The sequence below is a fragment of the Carcharhinus amblyrhynchos genome, chromosome 18 (genome assembly GCF_965287045.1).
Source record: "Carcharhinus amblyrhynchos chromosome 18, sCarAmb.v2.hapA, whole genome shotgun sequence".
Taxonomy (NCBI): Eukaryota; Metazoa; Chordata; class Chondrichthyes; order Carcharhiniformes; family Carcharhinidae; genus Carcharhinus; species Carcharhinus amblyrhynchos.
In genome coordinates, this window is record NC_137341.1 from 11,020,722 (window position 1) to 11,038,316 (window position 17,595).

The 17,595-nt window shown below is 46.6% G+C and overlaps 1 protein-coding gene across 2 annotated transcripts in view; it reads left to right on the forward strand.

The window, feature by feature from the left end:
- Window positions 1–17,388, forward strand: part of LOC145354647 (equilibrative nucleoside transporter 4-like) — a 241,243-nt gene extending 223,855 nt beyond the window's left edge. For both annotated transcript variants that reach the window (XM_080206079.1, XM_080206078.1), the window contains 4 exons: window positions 7,908–8,095; window positions 10,138–10,378; window positions 13,046–13,217; window positions 17,008–17,388. In XM_080206079.1, the coding sequence (XP_080062205.1) occupies window positions 7,908–8,095; window positions 10,138–10,378; window positions 13,046–13,188 (572 nt within the window). In that variant the 3' untranslated portion in view covers window positions 13,189–13,217; window positions 17,008–17,388. The remainder of the gene's footprint in view (window positions 1–7,907; window positions 8,096–10,137; window positions 10,379–13,045; window positions 13,218–17,007) is intronic.
- The last annotated feature ends 207 nt before the right edge of the window (window positions 17,389–17,595 follow it).

Here is a 17,595-nt window from a genome sequence, read left to right on the forward strand (position 1 = left end):
TTGGCCATTTGACCAGAGCTGAAAAGTTACACAAATCTCTTCCAGAGGGGAACGTTCAGCAGATGTTGACCTCAGCATAGTTGATGGACATCACAGAACAGTTGCAGATGAGATACAGTGATGTGTGAAGATGACGGAAGGCAGACAAACATGCCATACCATGACAGCAGGATCTCCTGGTTGGAGTACTGCAAACAGGATATGATGTGGAGATGCCGGCATTGGACTGGGGTAAACATAGTAAGAAGTCTCACAACACCAGGTTAAAGTCCAACAGGTTTATTTGGTAGCACAAGCTTTCGGAGCACTGCCTCTTCATCTCACCTATGAAGGAGCAGCACTCCGAAAGCTCGGGCTATCAAATAAACCCGTTGGACTTTAACCTGGTGTTGTGAGACTACTTACTGTGCAAATAGGACAGGGGAAGAGGTGATTTCCTCTTCTCTTTGCCTCTATTCTATCAAAAGCTTTCAGAGTTTTAAAGACCTCCATTAGCTTTCCCTTTCCAAGATTAAACAGACCCAACTTGTTCATGTTTTCCTGATAGGGATCAGCAGGTATTCCTTGTATGATGCTTGTAAAATTTATTTATTGCTGCTGTGTTCATTTAATGCAACATCGATGTAATAAGGCCTTGGAGGCAGAAGTCCCTTCACAAACATCCCTTTATTTACAAGTCTGACAACAGTATACAGAGTGCTTTCAGTTAACAGTCTACACTCGGAGTCCCAGAGGAACTGACACGCCTGGTTAAATACAAAGCAAGAGGCTCACTGACTGGCCCATCAATTTAGCCCCTAATCGAGGACACCTTTTTGTGTCCAACCAAATAAACAAAATCAAACTATCCCAGAGACATCTCAAGAAGGACAGCTCTCTAAAAGGAGGGGAACTGCCTGAAACAAAAGACAAAATAGAAAGAAAATTTAAAACATCAAATTAAAATGTGATTAAAGGGTCAGTAATACACCCCTGTCCCTGCGGTGCCCAGCGGGCGTGGAAGGCATCAACTGTGCCCTCAGACACTGAATGCTCCCTCTCCAGGGACATCTGGCCACGGCAGAGGGGCAGACAGTCAGGTTGAACGGCCCCCCTCGATCGTCTGCTGCCTGAAGCTGTAGATGGTGTGCCTTGGCCCTTAATAAGGGAGATCGTATTCTAATAGGCCAGCCTCAGTTGCCTGATTAAAGTCATTACAACCAACTAGAACTTTATATAGTAATCCAGGAATACCCCAAGCTTAGAATGTTAAGAACCTGGCTGATATTCAATGTGAGGAATCCCAGAAGGAAAACATGGAACACGCGAACAGTTTATTCTTACAATTTGGAACAAAGTGTGAGAAAATAGATTAAACCCAATGGGGAAAGGGGGTCAGTCTTGTTGTGAAGCATTCAGATAACAAAATGTTTATTACACTTCAAAACACAATAACGAGAAGGGCAAGAGTAAAGAACAACCTTTACAATTAACGACAGTAATGGTTACCCAGACAGTACACTTAAATTACCCCCAATACAAATCTATCTACTTTCCTAAACTCTGAGAATACACCAGCCCTAAAACAACATCCCATAGGTTTTAACACTGGGGGTGGAATTCTCCCGTCCCGGTTGCCACGGGAATTGTAGCAGGCAGGAGGGCAGGACCGTGCAAAGGTCTGTTGAGCTTGCGCAGGATCTTCTGGTCTTAGTGCGAGCACAGCTAGAAAATCCCGCTTGATGAGCCAAATCCAGCAAATAATTGCTGCACAGGACCTGTAGCTTTCTTTTGGGATCTTTCTTTGAGTTTAGGATAGGATTTACAGGGTCTGACACGCTGCTGCTTTCTTTCCTGTCTGATAGTTTGGTTCTGTTGCCAGAGCTCTGCTTTGCGACTGGGTATTATCCATGTCCCGAGGCTGCTAGTCTCCACTTTGCTGGATAAAGTATCTGTTTCACTCAGCTACTCGGCTAATCTGCATCTCATAAATCCAACTAAAATCTTCCCCCCCAGTTTCTTTCTGATCCAATTCTTTACTTCTTATTTCATTCCAATGTCCTAACAGGCATAACTTGTCTATTTTTCAATCCTATCCCTTTTTAAATTACCCTTGGGCCTGGATTATTGCTTCTGTCTCGGGAGAATTTCGATGAAGTCAGCTTTTAAAAATGGCTGCCCAGATGTTGGACTTTTCAGTCTGAGGGAGTGGGCTAGATTAGAAGTTGGGGTGTGTGACCCCGGGTGATGTGAGGAGGCTGCTGGGTGCAGAGGCTGGCTGGGTAGAAGGCCTTCCCCCAGGCATCTGGCACTGTGTCTAAAAGTAAAACATAAAACTTCTATCCAGCACTTACACCACCACCCCACCCCCCACACGCAATCTTCCCATGCCTCATCCATGTCATCCTGTGCCCTATATCTGTCCTATAATGCCTCATACCCTTCATGCCAACCTATACTCCTCCACTTACCCTCCATGGTCTTTTACAACATCATACCAACTTAGTGCCAACTCATGCAAACTCATACCCCACTCACCATCCTTTGCACTTACACCCACCATGCCAACTCACCCAGTATACACCATCTATAGCAGACTTTATTATATTGAAAAAAATCACTCTCATTCATAAACAAGACATTCACTACATTTACATTCCTTCAAGTAAATAAAGCCTTAATAACAAAAACGTTTCATTCAATTACAGAATCCCTTATAATAACAAGCATCGGAATTCAGAGTTCCACTTCAAAGAGTCTAGATCCACTTTGAGCTGTCAGTCAAATTGTGAAATGGCAGCCCACTCTGATAGTGGATGTTATGCAGCACTAATCCATTAATGGAAGCTCTTATGTCAACAGACAGAGTGAAATAGCAAGCGATAGTCTTTATAATACTGCAGGCATTTTGTTCAAATATTTAAATTGTTAAACTTGTAAGTGCTTGGCTGCTTGACAGCTGTCTTTGGCAGGTACTTTTGATAGTTCCTCTTGACACTTTAGACAGGTCCCTTTGACAGATTTGACATATGATTTTGGTCTCTTGACAGTTTCAGTGAACTTGACTGCAATAGTTTATGCACATTTAACCATTCCAAAGGACACCTTTACTGACGCCAATGAGCATCTTATCTCCACCAAAAGTGTCTCTGGACCAGACTGAAAGGAGTCCTTCACCTCTCCAAAGAAGGAGAAGGAGAGGGCAGGGTGCAGTAGGGGAGGGAAGGTTGCAGTGGAGAGAGGGAAGGGTGCGGTGGAGAGACAGGAGGAGGCAGTGGAGAGAGGGGAGGATGGGATGGACAGAGGGGAGGGTGCAGTGGTGGAAAGAGGTGAGGGTGCAGTGGGGAGAGGAGAGGGGAGAGTGTGGCAGAGGGCGATAGGATGTGGTGGTGGGCAGAGCGGGGAGCGCGGTGCAGGGGGGGAGCGCGGTGCAGGGGGGGAGCGCGGTGCAGGGGGGGAGCGCGGTGCAGGGGGGGAGCGCGGTGCAGGGGGGGAGCGCGGTGCAGGGGGGGAGCGCGGTGCAGGGGGGGAGCGCGGTGCAGGGGGGAGCACGGTGCAAGGGGGGAGCATGGTACGAGGCGGGGCGCGGTGCAAGGGGAGAACGCAGTACAGGGATGAGCGCAGTGAAGGGGGGGAGCACGGTGCAGGGGGGAGCACAGAACAGGGGGGGTAGCGCGGTGCAGGGGGAGTGCGCGGTGCAGGGAGGAGCGCAGTTCGGGGGGAGAGTGGTGCAGCGGGGAGCGCGGTGCAGCAGGGGAGTGTAGTGCGGGAGGGAGTTCAGTGCAGGGGGAGTGCGCCATGCAGGAGGGAGCGTGTTGCAGGGGGGAGTCCTGTGTGGGGGCTGTGCTGTGTTGCGGGGGGGGGAGGGGAGCGCAGTGCGGGTAGAGCATTGTGCGGGGGTTAGCGCAGTGTGGGGAGGAGCGCGGTGTGGGGGGGAGCACAGTGCGGGGTGGGAGCGCCATGCAGGGGGAGCACAGTGCAGGGGGAGAGCACGTTGTCGGGGAGAGTGCCGTGCGGTGGGGGGAGCGCAGTGCTGCAGGGGTGCAGGAGGGGAGGGGGATTCTCCTGCTCCAAAGGAATTCATTGGGTACGAGGTTTTAATAAAGATCTATGGCTTGCTAAAAAAATGTAACCTGGTTGCTGACTGTCCCCAGGGTAGCAGGTGGTAAAGCAATTCAGAAATGATAAAGTGCCCTGGGAATTGGGAATTCCACCCTGCTTTCCAGAGATTGTGCTGAAATTTTTAAAAATGGCACAGTAGCCCCTGATAAGTAAATTTTTAAAAAGTGTAAGTCACCTACAAGGATCAACACCTGTCCTTGCCTGAGGAGGTATGAATGATTAAAGTGACTAACATCATTGCAGGTCTCACTTGTACGATTCAATAAAAATCAGAAGGCTATAAAATGTGCCACAGCTCCAGAACCCAGAAGAGTATGAAACAATACACACACTGAATACACAACTATATCAGAGAAATACAGGCAAATTACTGCGGATGCTGGAATCTGAAACTAAAACAGAAAATGCTGGAAATTCTCAGCAAGTCTGACAGCATCTGTGGAGAGAGAATAGAGTCAACGTTTCGAGTTAGGATGACTCTTTGTCACAGCTAAAAAGAAGGAAAATCGGACAAGATTTATGCAATGTGGCTGGGGGGGTGCGGTTTTAATTGGACAGAGGGAATGTAAATGGTGATGATAAAGGTGCTTAAAGTGTCAGACAGTGTGAATAGCAGAAGAGAGATACAGATGGTGAGACCTCGCTCTCTATCTTGTCTCCGAACCATTCCCTCCCTCCGCAGGGCCAACAGTCACATTCCTCAGGTAGTCCCCTAACAATCTGCACCTCCGTTCTGCCATTCACACGTTCCAATCACTTCATGGACACGTTTAGCACTTTTCTCATTCTGCATCCATAGATTCCCTACAGTGCAGAAGGAGGCCATTCAGCCCATTGGGTCTGTCCTGATTTGTCACGTGTCACAGTGCTAGGGACCCAGGTTTGATTCCCGGCTCGGGTCACCATCTGTGTAGAGTTTACACGTTCTCCCAGTGTCTGCATGGGTTTCGTCTGGGTGCTCCGGTTTCCTCCCACAGTTCAAAGATGTGGGAGGGTTGGCCATTCTGAATTGCCCCTTAGTGTCAGGGGGACTAGCTAGGGTAAATGCACAGGGTTATGCGGATAGGGCCCAGGTAGGATTGTGCTTGGTGCCGACTCGATGAGCCAAATGGCCTTCTCTGCACTGTAGGATTCTATGATTCTATGACTTTGTGAAGAACCTCTCACTAAATCTTCCTAACCCGCACATCTTTGGGGCTTTTATATGCCCTGTTTGTGAAAAGATCTCCCACTCACCTGACGAAGGAGCAGCACTCTGAAAGCTAGTGGCATTTGCTACCAAATAAACCTGTTGGACTTTAACCTGATGTTGTAAGACTTCTTGCTGTGAGGCAGCAGAGCTAGTGGCATGGTGGCACAGCGGTTAGCACTGCTGCCTCACAGTGCAAAGGACCGGGGTTCAATTCCCAGCTTGGGTCACTGTCTGTGCGGAGTCTGCACGTTCTCCCCATGTCTACATGGGTTTTCTCTGGTTGCTCCAGTTTCCTCCCACAGTCCAAAAGACATGCTGGTGAGGTGCATTGGGCCGTGGTAAATTCTCCCTCAGTGTACCCGAACGGGCGTCTGAGTGTGGCGAGTGGTGGATTTTCACAGTAGCTTCACTGCAGTGTTAATGTGAGCCTACTTCTGGCACTAATAACTTTAAGCTTGCGCTATCCTGGAGGGTCCTGTGTTTTTCCTTGATGAATCTGCTTTTTGTAACAGGAATGAGAGCACTTCCCATTGTTACAGTGAACCTTCAGAGCAACACTCAATTCCAGTACATTCTTTGACCTTCTGACTGTCATTTTACATTCTTCCCTATGGTCTCGGCATCTTTCCCCCGACAGGATTTGTAGTGTGTATTTTTTTTGCATTTGAATCATCTTTGAATTATCTTAATCCACAGAGCATCAAATTACCTTGACCTGCATTTGCAAGTCCTTGGTATGCGCTTAGCCTGCTCATTCAGCAAGGACTCCTCAAAGGATTCTGATTCTCTACTGAGTTTGCTTTGTATTACCATAGGCAAATTTATTTAAGCTCTCCCAATATTTCCCTGAAAGCGGTACATCTGAATATTGATTTTCAGCCTAATGTCAAATTTGATTAAGTTACCTCTCATCCCATTCCCTCTGCTGTATCTAATAATCCACTTGGTCAGACAGTAGTCATCTCTGATTTTCAGTCATTCAGATTCAAGACCGTTTGCTCGCTCCCAGTTTATATTGTTATTCATTCCTGGGATTGAACAGCGCGAGCAAGGTTAGCAGCTACTGTCAATTGTGCCAAAGTTATGTCACTTACTGTTGATACAAATCTATCTCATCTCTTTGCAATAACAGATCTATTTGTCTATCGACTGGACACAGGTCTATACCTGAGACTTTTCCACATTCCCTTTTCACACAGCTACCTCCTTGTGTAAACCCGTTCTAACAGTGCATTGACAGTATTTTATAAATTAGACTGTTCCTCAAAAAACATCTGTCTCCATTTTCCTTTCCCTGTTACTGAGCACACACAATCTTTCTAATAAAAGGCACTCCGACACCCCCCCCTTCCCCAACCTACTGCTCACTGCCTCCTGCCACCTCAAACCTTCCCCCCACCCCCTGAGCTTTCTCTCTCCCTCCCCAACACTCCCACTATGCCCCTCCCTTCCTGGCCTTCCAATTGCTTGCTGAACCTTTCAGTGATTTATTATTAAGGACACCCAGGTTCCTTTGGACATTAACACTTCCCGATCTCTCACCATTTCAGGAACCCTCTGCAATCCTGATCTTCCCTCAAAATGGATAACTCCACATCTCACTCCAGCTTCCAAGTTCCTCCCCACTCACTCAGCCTGTCGAAATCCCCCTGAAACCCCTTTGCATCCTTCTCACCTTCTCTTGTTTAGTCCTGGAATTGTTTGGCTGTAGAAGATACTGTCAGAGTTTCACCTGCCCAGTCATTAATATGGGTTCAGATCCAACAGGATGAAGCTTTGTGCCTCCACTGTTGCACTGGGGTTGGTGTTGGCTTAACTGGTAGTAGCCACCCTTCGGGCCTTGGATCTTCTTCATCTGTACCATAAATGCGCTGATATACCCACCCACTGAGATATTGCAAGGGCCAATACTCCCAGCCGATGCACTGATTGACGCAGAAACCTCTGGAACAACAAAATATTGCTTGTAACTGGATGGAGTTTGCTACTGTAGCTTGCACCAATGGTGCTGGTTAAGTCAAGGGGTGGATATTTCCAAACTTTTGATGGAATTTCCAAACTCTGGGTGGGGAATATTCCCGTCCCGTCCGCTATGGGAATCGTAGCAGGCGAGAGATAGACAACACAAAGGTCCACTGACCTCGAGCTGATTTTCAGGTTTCGGGTGAGCCCAGCCAGAAAACCCCATCCTTGATTTTTCTGAATTGGTATTAGCACCAATTTTGGAATTTAATTCTGCTGCCACATCTGTTATTAAATGATCTAAATGCACTTAAGGTGCATTTAAGGTGCTGGGGAGCAAGTACAGAGAAGAGGTTAGGGTAAGTTTTTCACTCAGAGGGTGGTGAGCGAGTGGAATCGGCTGCCGTTGGTGGTGGTAGAGGCGAACTCGCTGGGGTCTTTTAAAAGATTTCTGAATGAGTGCGTGGGATTTAATGGGATTGGGAGTTATAGATAGTTCTATGGCCTGGTAGGTATGGATATGATCGGTGCAACTTGTGGGCCGAAGGGCCTGTTTGTGCTGTAGTGTTCTATGTTCTATGAAATAGTTGCAGTAATACATTTCTTGATGGATATTGTTTGCTTGACTAACAAGTTATCCGTTCTCTTACAGACATTATTCTACACCGATACGTGGTGGCACGGGTTATTTGGCCGTACATGATGTCCATCGCTCTCACCTACTTCATCACCCTCTGCCTGTTCCCAGGACTGGAATCTGAAATTAGGAACTGCACCCTGGGAGAGTGGCTACCAATTCTCATCATGGCCATTTTTAACCTGTCAGATTTTGTGGGAAAGGTAAATGCTTTGAACTCTTAACGCTTTAGTTTTGCCAAAGGTACCTTTATTGGACATTTTTTAACAAAAGCTACTAAGATGGCCACGGTCATATTAAATTCTATTTATTAGTGTCACAAGTAGGCTTACATTAACACTGCAATGAAGTTACTGTGAAAATCCCCTCGTCGTCACACTCCTGCGCCTGTTCTAATACTCTAAGGGAGAATTTAGCATGGCCAATGCACCTAATCAGTACGTTTTTCAGACTGTGGGAGGAAACCCACGCAGACACGGGGAGAACGTGCAGACTCCGCACAGACAGTGACCTGAGTCAGGAATCGAACCCGGGTCCCTGACGCTGTGAGCCAGCAGCGATAACCACTGTGTTGCCGTGCCGTCTAGAGTTCAGACGAATGAGGGAGGTTAGTTTCATAGAGACTTATAAAATTCTAACAGGACTAGACAGGGTAGATGCAGGGAGGGTGTTCCCGATGGTGGGGGAATCCAGAACCCGGGGTCACAGACTGAGGATTCAGGGTAGGCCATTTAGGACTGAGGTGAGGAGACATTTCTCCATCCAAAGAGTGGTGAGCCTGTGGAATTCATTACAGAATGCATTCATGAGGCGGTTGGATATAGCACTTGGGGTGAATGGGATCAAAGGTTATGGGGAGAAAGCAGGATTAGGCTATTAAGCTGGACAATCAGCTGTGATCTTAATGAATGGTGGAGCAGGCTCGAAGGGCCGAATGGCCTCCTCCTGCTCCTATCTTCTATGTTTCTATGTGCCACCCTATTTTCATTGCTGGGAGCTTTCTGAGTGAAAGGGCTGCCGTTCTCCCTACATTCCAACAGTGACTTCACTTCAAGAGTACCTCTATGCAAAGAGCTTTGTGATGTCCTGGGGTAACGATTGGCGCTAAATAAATGAAAGTATTCCTGTTTCAGCCGATCAGGAATGCTGCTTCCTAACTACAAATAATAACTTTAATCGCACATTAGCATAATAAGCTCCTGTAATTTGCAACCACTGCCATTCTGCAGACGTTCCAACACTGCCCATTTGCCACTGAAGATTTGCTTCCTTTACTCAGATTGCTTGTGGATTTTTCTATTTTTAAATTCAATTCAGTTCTTTGCCACAGAGGGCTGTAGAGGCTGGGTTGTTAAGTATGTGCAGATAGACAGATCTTTAATCAGCAAAGGGATCGAGGGATAAGATGGCACAGTGGAGTTGAGTGTTATCACATCAGATCAGTCATGATCTCATTGAATGGTGGGGCAGATTCGATGGGCCGAATGCCCTACTTCTGCTCCTTTGTCTTATGATCTTCTGGTCTTAAAGCTTATTATTGTTTAACATCCATCTCCCGCTAGTTCCCTGAACGTGGGGAGTTAGTCTGAACCCCGCCGGAGCGAAGTACTCCTGGCGGGATGAGAGATTCAATCGGGACCTGAAAGTTCCCAATAATGACCTGATAATCATATTTAAACTACATTTTAAAAAGATTCAAATTACTTACCTGCCTTCCCGCTGGTTTCCAGTGTGGTTTGACCGGTGCTTGTTCGCCGGCCCTGGGAGATACGCGTGTGTTCCCAACAACGCGCATCTCCCACCTTGACCCGCCAGAATTGCTGCAGGTCCCGATGGGAGAATCACAGCCAGCCTTTCTCTCTGCTTCGGAGTACGAACGTATGGGCGGCACGGTGGCACAGTTGTTAGCACTGCTGCCTCACAGTGCCAGGGGCCCTGGTTCAATTCTCAGCTTGGGTCACTGTGTGTGTGGAGTTTACACATTCTCCCTGTGTCTGCGTGGGTTTCCTCTGGGCGCTCCAGTTTCCTCCCACAGTCTGAAAGACGTGCTGGTTAGGGTGCATCAGCCTTGCTAAATTCTCCCTCAGTGTACCCGAACAGGTGCTGGAGTGTGGCGACGAGAGGATTTTCACAGTAACTTCATTGCAATGTTAATATAAGCCTACTTGTGACACCAATAAATAAACTTTAAACTTGAGTGAAATCTGCTCATTTCTCAACACTCTGTGTTACTTTGTTGTCGTAGATACTCGCAGCTTTGCCTTACGACTGGAAGGGAGTTCATCTCCTCATCTGTTCCTGCGCCCGGGTTATCTTCATCCCACTCTTCCTCCTGTGTGTGCTCCCGAGTGACCGGCCTGGTTTCAATCATCCGGCCTGGCCTTGCGTGTTCTCTCTGCTAATGGGCATTTCAAACGGCTACTTTGGCAGCGTGCCAATGATCTTAGCGGCAGGCAAAGTCAGCCCAGAACAGAGAGAGCTGGCAGGTAAGCAGCAACAGTGGCACTGCGTCTCTCATGGGAATCGGTGAAATGAGAACATTGTATTTGCCATCAGCAACTCTTGTCATTGCCATGGTGATCTCCATGGGTGTCATTCGCTGTAACTAATTGACCTCCTGGTCAACTTGTGCTGTTTTCAACTGGCAGGATTGATCGATTTATTAACTGTTATTTTCCACAATTCTTGTATTGTCCCACTTGTCCTTAACAAGCCAGTTCCTAACGCACCGACTCACTCTGTGCTCTTGAAGGGGAAAGGGAATCAGGAGGAGTTCTTTCAGATGCAAGTAGCACCTAACATCCATCCAAAAAAAACATAATCAAAGATGTATCTGTTATTATTTCTACAAGGCAGACTTACAAATCTGCCAGTGAGTGGTTATTCCTGGTCTTCGCTCTGGAGCTGATCTGCTGATATCCTGCATATCAGGATTGATCATAAGGGTGGCACGGTGGCACAGTGGTTAACACTGCTGCCTCACAGTGCCTGGGATCCGGGTTCGATTCCGGCTCGGGTCACTGTCTGTATGAAAGGTGCTGTTGAAGGAGCCTTGGTGAGTTGCTGTACATTGTGTTGATGGTACACACTGCTGCCACTGTGCGTCAGTGGTGGAGAAAGTGTTGTTTAAAGTGGTGGGTGGGGTGCCTGTTCACATAGCCATGTGTCCATAACTGCCACCTCTAAAGTTTTTATTAATCTTCAATAGGATGTGGCAGTCACCGGCAAGGCCAGCTTTTGTTGTCCATCCCAAATTGCCATTGAATTGTGTAGTTGGCTTGGCTGTTTCAGAGGGCAGTTCACATTGCTGTGGGTCTGGAGTTACCAATAGGCCAAAAGACAGCAGATTTCCTTCCCTGAAGGGCACTTGCGAACCAGATGGATTTTTATGACAATCGATGATACTTTCATAGTCACCATTACTGAGATTCGCTTTCAATTGCAGATTTTAACTGCATTTCAATTCCACCAGCTGCCCTGTCAGATGTGTATGAAGGTAGGTCTGCAGCCTAGCAACTATCTCCAGGTAGATCGTATATCCATTCCACATTGCAGAGCTGTAAAGACTGTGAATGTCAACAGTGACAGTGTGCCAATCAGTGAGAGTGACACAGATTACAAACCTGTAAATATCAATTTCAAACCGTATTTATTTTGAGAATGATGTGAGTCAAAATCGAATGAAATAATTACAGCAGAATGAGTGAGGGATGCCAGTCCGAAAGGGTGACACATGTCAGGTCTGATAGACAGGGTGGAAATGTGGCTTTAGTTAAAGTTTCACTCGTTCCTGGAGATCGTGACAGAACCATTTGATAGATTTCTACCCAAACAGAACCCAAAATGAGGTTTGAATTTTAAGTTAGCACTTATTAGTTATTTCCGTGGTCACTCCATCGTTTATGGTGAATGCAAATATGTTTTTAAAGACCTGGGAGTCTCAGCTGTTTTCCTGTTTACACCTGAATGACTATCTTGTGTTAGTGGTCACTATAATAACAGAGAAATGCTGGAAAGCCAAAGGTTCTGTGGTGTCAGCTATCACATCCCACATAATGGCTGCCCATGTTTCCCCATCCCACACAATGATTCCCCATGTTTCTCCATCCCACACAATGATTCCCATGTTCCCCATCCCACACAATGATTCCCCATGTTCCCCATCCCACACAATGATTCCCCATGTTTCTCCCACACAATGATTCCCCATGTTTCTCCCACACAATGATTCCCCATGTTTCTCCCACACAATGATTCCCCATGTTTCTCCCACACAATGATTCCCCATGTTTCCCCATCCCACACAATAACTCCAGTGACAACCGCGAACATTAATGGTCCAGGCAGCAAGTTCCGCTATTTTATCAACATGAAGATGTACCAATATCACTGCTCCCAGAAGCTAGATTCTGTTGAATCAATAGAGTAGGTCTCTGATCAGTAAAGCATGGGCATATGTTTTACTTTTATGTTGAGCCTTGAAACCTGCTTTGGGCTATACACAGAGTGCAGGCAGTCATGTTAAAGACCATTCTAACTTATATACTATAGTAAAATATTACTAACACACCTAAAGGTGCTTCCTAGTTACATTATCATATCAAATTTGGCACTAAGTCACAAAAGGTTGCAATAGGACAGCTAACCAGAAGCTTGGTCTAAGTTTTGAGAAACGTTTTAAAGGAGGAGGAAGAGGTAGAGAGTCAGAGAGCTTTGGCGAGGGAATTCCAGAGCTTAGGGCCCGGCTGCCAATGATGGGACCATAAAATTGGGGGTGCGTAAGAGGCCAGATTTGGAGGAGCATAGACAACTCAGAAGGTTCCAGAAGGATTAAGGGACTTGGAAAATGAAACTGAGAATTTTAAAATCCAGGCATTTCTTGATCAGAGCCGGAATTTTCCTGTCCTGTCTGCCACGGGATTGGTGGCGGACGGGAGGTAGGGTTGGATCATTGACCTCGGGCGGGAGTTTCTGGTTTTGGGGCAAGTGCGGCTGGAAAACCCTGTCCCAGGAGCTAATGTGGGTCAACAAGCCACATGGGGTAAGCAGTGGACAGGACTTGGTGCAAGTTAAGATAAGGGTAGTCAAAGTTTGGATGACCTCAAGTGCTTTAATGTCCTGCTTGAGAGCTTACACTGCCCCTTTCTTCCCAGGTAACACCATGACTGTCTCCTACATGTCAGGACTAACGCTAGGATCTGCAGTCGCCTATGTCACATACAGCCTGACCAGTATGTCTCATACTTCATGTATTCATACTGAAACAATCAACGCTTCTTTCGGCACAGGACTCTAAACAAAGGCTCTCTTCAACTCTCACATGGGGTAAGCAAACCTCCAGAATTTTGGTTCAATAGAACACGTGGCTTGAATGAAGCATCCAAAGATTTATTGCTCAACCCGACACCAAACATTTGCCCCCCACCCCTCCCCTTTGAGGGGGGCAGTTTTTGTGATGTTATTTTCTCCACCTATACCACTGAGAGTGACTAGCATTCAATGTGAGCTTTCACAGTCATGGTTAAACTAGGACTGTTTGAACCTGTGTCTTTACTGTTTAATGAGTTCTTGGTTTTCCCTGATATTCAACAGCGAGAACAAAGAACGCTGGAAAAACTCAGCAGGTAAGAACAGAAAAACAAAGATTTGAGTCCCATTGACTCTTTGTCGGAACTAAAGAGAGAGAAAATGTGTTGGATATTGTACAGTAGCAGGAAGAGATTGAGAACAAGAGATAGATGGCCCGGTGTGGGAGTGGGAGAGAGGGAAGGGGGAGGGAAGGTCTTTGCATTGAGCCCAAAGTATTTAGGATATTTGAAAAACCAGGGTTTGAGATGGAGGAGAAAGGTCACAGTCTAAAGTTGTTGAACTCAAAATATTCAAAATATTGGGTGTGATCTTTCCACCTGGCAGGAGGTGGCGTGTTGTTTGCTAATTTGACAATGAGAATTGCCTTCGAGGTCTCCCCACATTAGCAGGAAACCCATGGACTGGGGGGGGTGTATGCTGTCAACGAGATTGGAGAATCCCGCCGGTGTGAATGGCCGGAGAATTCCAGCCATTAGCTCTGTTTTCTCTCCCGGTAGATGCTGTCAGACCTGCTGTGTTTTTGTAGTACTTTCTGTTTTTGTTTCAGATTCAGCATCCACAGAACCTTAGTTCAGCTTCATCTGAGAATCAGGCCTTCTAGCCATTTGTGGGATGCCTTAAGCATCTGTATCTGAGGGTATTTGGCCCCCCTCCAGGTCAAACCCAGACATTGTTTCATAAATCATTAAAAGTTCAATTGATTCTGTGTCATGTTCATGGTGAGCATCTTGAATTATAAACCATTCCTTTGTCCTCATTTGAACCTATTTAAAATAAATCATTTAGCGTACAGAAGAATCTCATTCAACAGGACATGGGGCAGGATTTTCCGATCCCACTCGCTGTGGGAATTGTCGCAGGCGGGATGGAAAATTTGACGGACTGGCCAAAGACTCCATTGACTTTGGGTGGGAATTTCCGGACTCAGTGGGCAGGAGGTCCGCTCATGGTGTTTGTCGTGAATATGTCTGAGGCCACATTCAGCACTGTGATTTCACATTCAACGTTGCTTGTGCTATTCTCGCTCAAAAACGTAAAGGATTTTGAAACAGTAAAGAAAAGGGAGAGGTGGTTTCCATTGGCAGGGCATTTGATTTAAGCTCCTTGACAAAAGAACTAGAGATGGTGTGAAGGAAAAAACTTACACGGCAAGTCTTTCAGGTTGGGAATGTACTGTCTGAAAGGGTGATGAAAGCACATTCAGTCATAACCTTCAAAAGACAATTGGGTAAATACTTGATGGGGAGTGGTTTGCTATGCTATCGTGAGAAACAAGGGGTGTAGGATCAATCATGTAGCTCTTTCAAAAAGCCAGCACAGGAACAATCAGCCAAATGGCCTCAGTCTGTATTCCGTTCTTAGCTATTTGAATGACTTTAGATTTCTGAGATTGACACAGCAATAATATCCTAAATAAATAACTTTACTAGCTTTAAACATTGCTTCCTTTGTTTCTATCAACCTAATAGATTATTTTTATTGAAATCATTTAAGGCATGGTTAGCACTGCTGGCTCACAGTGCTACGGAACTGGGTTTGATTCCCAGCATGGGTCACTGTCTGTGGAGTTTGCACGTTCTCCCCATGTCTGTGTGGGTTTCCTCTGGGTGCTCCGGTTTCCTCTCACAGCCCAGAGATGTGCAGCTTAGGTGCATTGGCTGTGCTAAATTGTTCCACAGTGTCCAAAGAGGTGTAGGTTATGTTGATTAGCCAGAGTAAATATGCAGTGAGTGAGCCCGGGTAAGATACTCTGTTGGAGAGTCAGTTCACACTCAGTAGGCCGAATCTGCACTGTAGGGATTCTTTAGTTCTATTTTTTCAAGACGGGTATGATGCTCTCACAAAATTTGACTGGATACAGGGAAGGCAATGGCCTAGTGGAATTATTGCTAAATTATTAATCCAGAAACTTAGCTAATGTTCTGGGGATCTGCTCTGTCACTCTACCTATCTCAAAAAAATAGAATCATGGAATCCCGACTGTGCAGAAGGAGGTCATTTGGCCCATCAAATCTGCACCAACTCTCTGACAGAATATCTTACCTAGGCCCTCTACCTTGCCCTATCCCCATAACCCCATGCGTTTAGCGTGGCCAATCCACCCAACCTGCATATCTTTGGATTGTGGGAGGAAATCGGAGCACCCAGAGGAAACCCACACGTCCTGCTGTGTGGCAGATCAATGTATCCATCATCATGCTGCACCATCTTACTTGGTTAGAAGGGGTGGGATTCTCCCAAAAGAATTCTGAGTGCTGAATTTGTGTAAAAACGGGAGTAAATCATGCTGCCTTTATCAGCGGGACTTTCAAGATGAGTCTCCCACACTCTATGCATCGCAGAGCGCCCTAGCGTGAATCAGGATGAAAACCTGGGAATGGGGCCTATCCCGCTGAAGAGGCTGAAATCAGCATGCTGAGCGTGCCACTGCACTTATCTGTCAGCCCCCACTGCCGGCCTCCTGACTACTGGCCAGCGATTTGAGCTGGCCAGCCCCGCAACCCCCTCATTGCTGGCTGTGCGACCACCAATCACCTTCACCCCCGCCCCACCCCTGATATCTGGCCTCCCGGACATGTCTGGATAGCCTCGACCCCCGGCCCATCTTCAAGAGGCATCTGTTTAAAGAGTCTCCATAAACTTCAGCAGACAATTCACAGTCAAAACTAAAACAAAGTCTTCGAACAAAGGACGATTGTTCCTGCAGAGAAATGCAGTGGGTTGAGGATAGTTCCATAATGCAAACTATGTGTGTGAAATTAATCCTGGTTATCTATAGAAGCATTATTGATGGGGAAATAATCCAATCATCTCCGTTCTAACTTGTGATGTTACCATTTTTTATACATTTGTGTTGTTCTAACCTGAGAGCTGATAGAAAATTTGACAAATACCAAAAGGAAAATATTACAGGGCAATGGGAAAAGAGTGGGGAAATGGGATTAATTGGAAATGTTTACCAATAAACCAGCCCGGGCACCTTGGATCATTCTATTATATGATATAGCTTTAGAATATGTAAGAACTCGCTTCCAATGGTTAGGAGTGTGAGTGTTTCGTTCTCTTCCTTTATGTTTGCCAGACAAATCTTCAAGGAAATGCTTGAAGGCACGGTGGCACAGCGGTTAGCACTGCTGCCAGGGCCCAAGTTCAATTCTGGCCTCAGGTCATTGTCAGTGCAAAGTCTGCACGTTCTCCCCGTGCCTGTGTGGGATTCCCCCGGGTGCTCCAATTTCCTCCCACACTCCAAAGATGTGCTTGTTAGGTTGATTGGCCATGCTAAATTGTCTCTTAGTGTCCAAAGTTGTGTAGGTTAGGGGGATTAGCAGGGTAAATATGTGGGGTTACGGGGATAGGGCCTGGGATGCTCTGTCAGAGAGTCAGTGCAGACTCAATGGGCCAAATGGCCTCTTCCTGCACTGTAGAATGTTCTGTGATTGTATTGAAACTTGAGATAGCTGGCCATAAAACAGAGTGTTCAAGAACGATGGATGATGCACTAAGATGTTGTTTATTCTCCTTGCAGGGTAATTGGAGAAATGCTAAGGGGCATTTAGCTCATGCTGTGGAAACATTGCTCGTCATCTCAGACACATTAACTAGCACCCCTGACCTGTCTGGGACTTTCTCCTTGTTCTGCCTGTCCGACAGGATTGGATGGGATCACCTACACAGACATGAGAAGCTTCTTCTGAAGAAGTTGCGAGAGGAAGTGTTACCCACCAGGACCACGGACGGGTTTCTCTGTTGACTTTTACTTAAGACTTTAAAGAGCCCGGGAGTCTCATCTTATGAGTGCCTGCTCATTGTCGTTTCGTCTGCCAACTCTTTATAATTGTGTGTTTGTTTCCATTTACAGAGGGAGGTGATGTCCCCTGGTGCGCAGCTCCTGAGGCAGCATGGGAGAAGTGGGCAAGGTGGGCAGGGGTGGGGTGCTGTAATTCTATGGGTCCGAGTTCCCTCGCAATCTTCAGATAAAAATCTGAGCTTCAACAGTTAATTTCCTAAAGGGTGTGGTGGTTTATTCTCGGGATGGAGGGTGGGGTGGCGGGGGGAACGCCATGTGTGCACCATGTTTCAGGGCCACCAGAAGTGACGCTTTTGTCCATTCCCC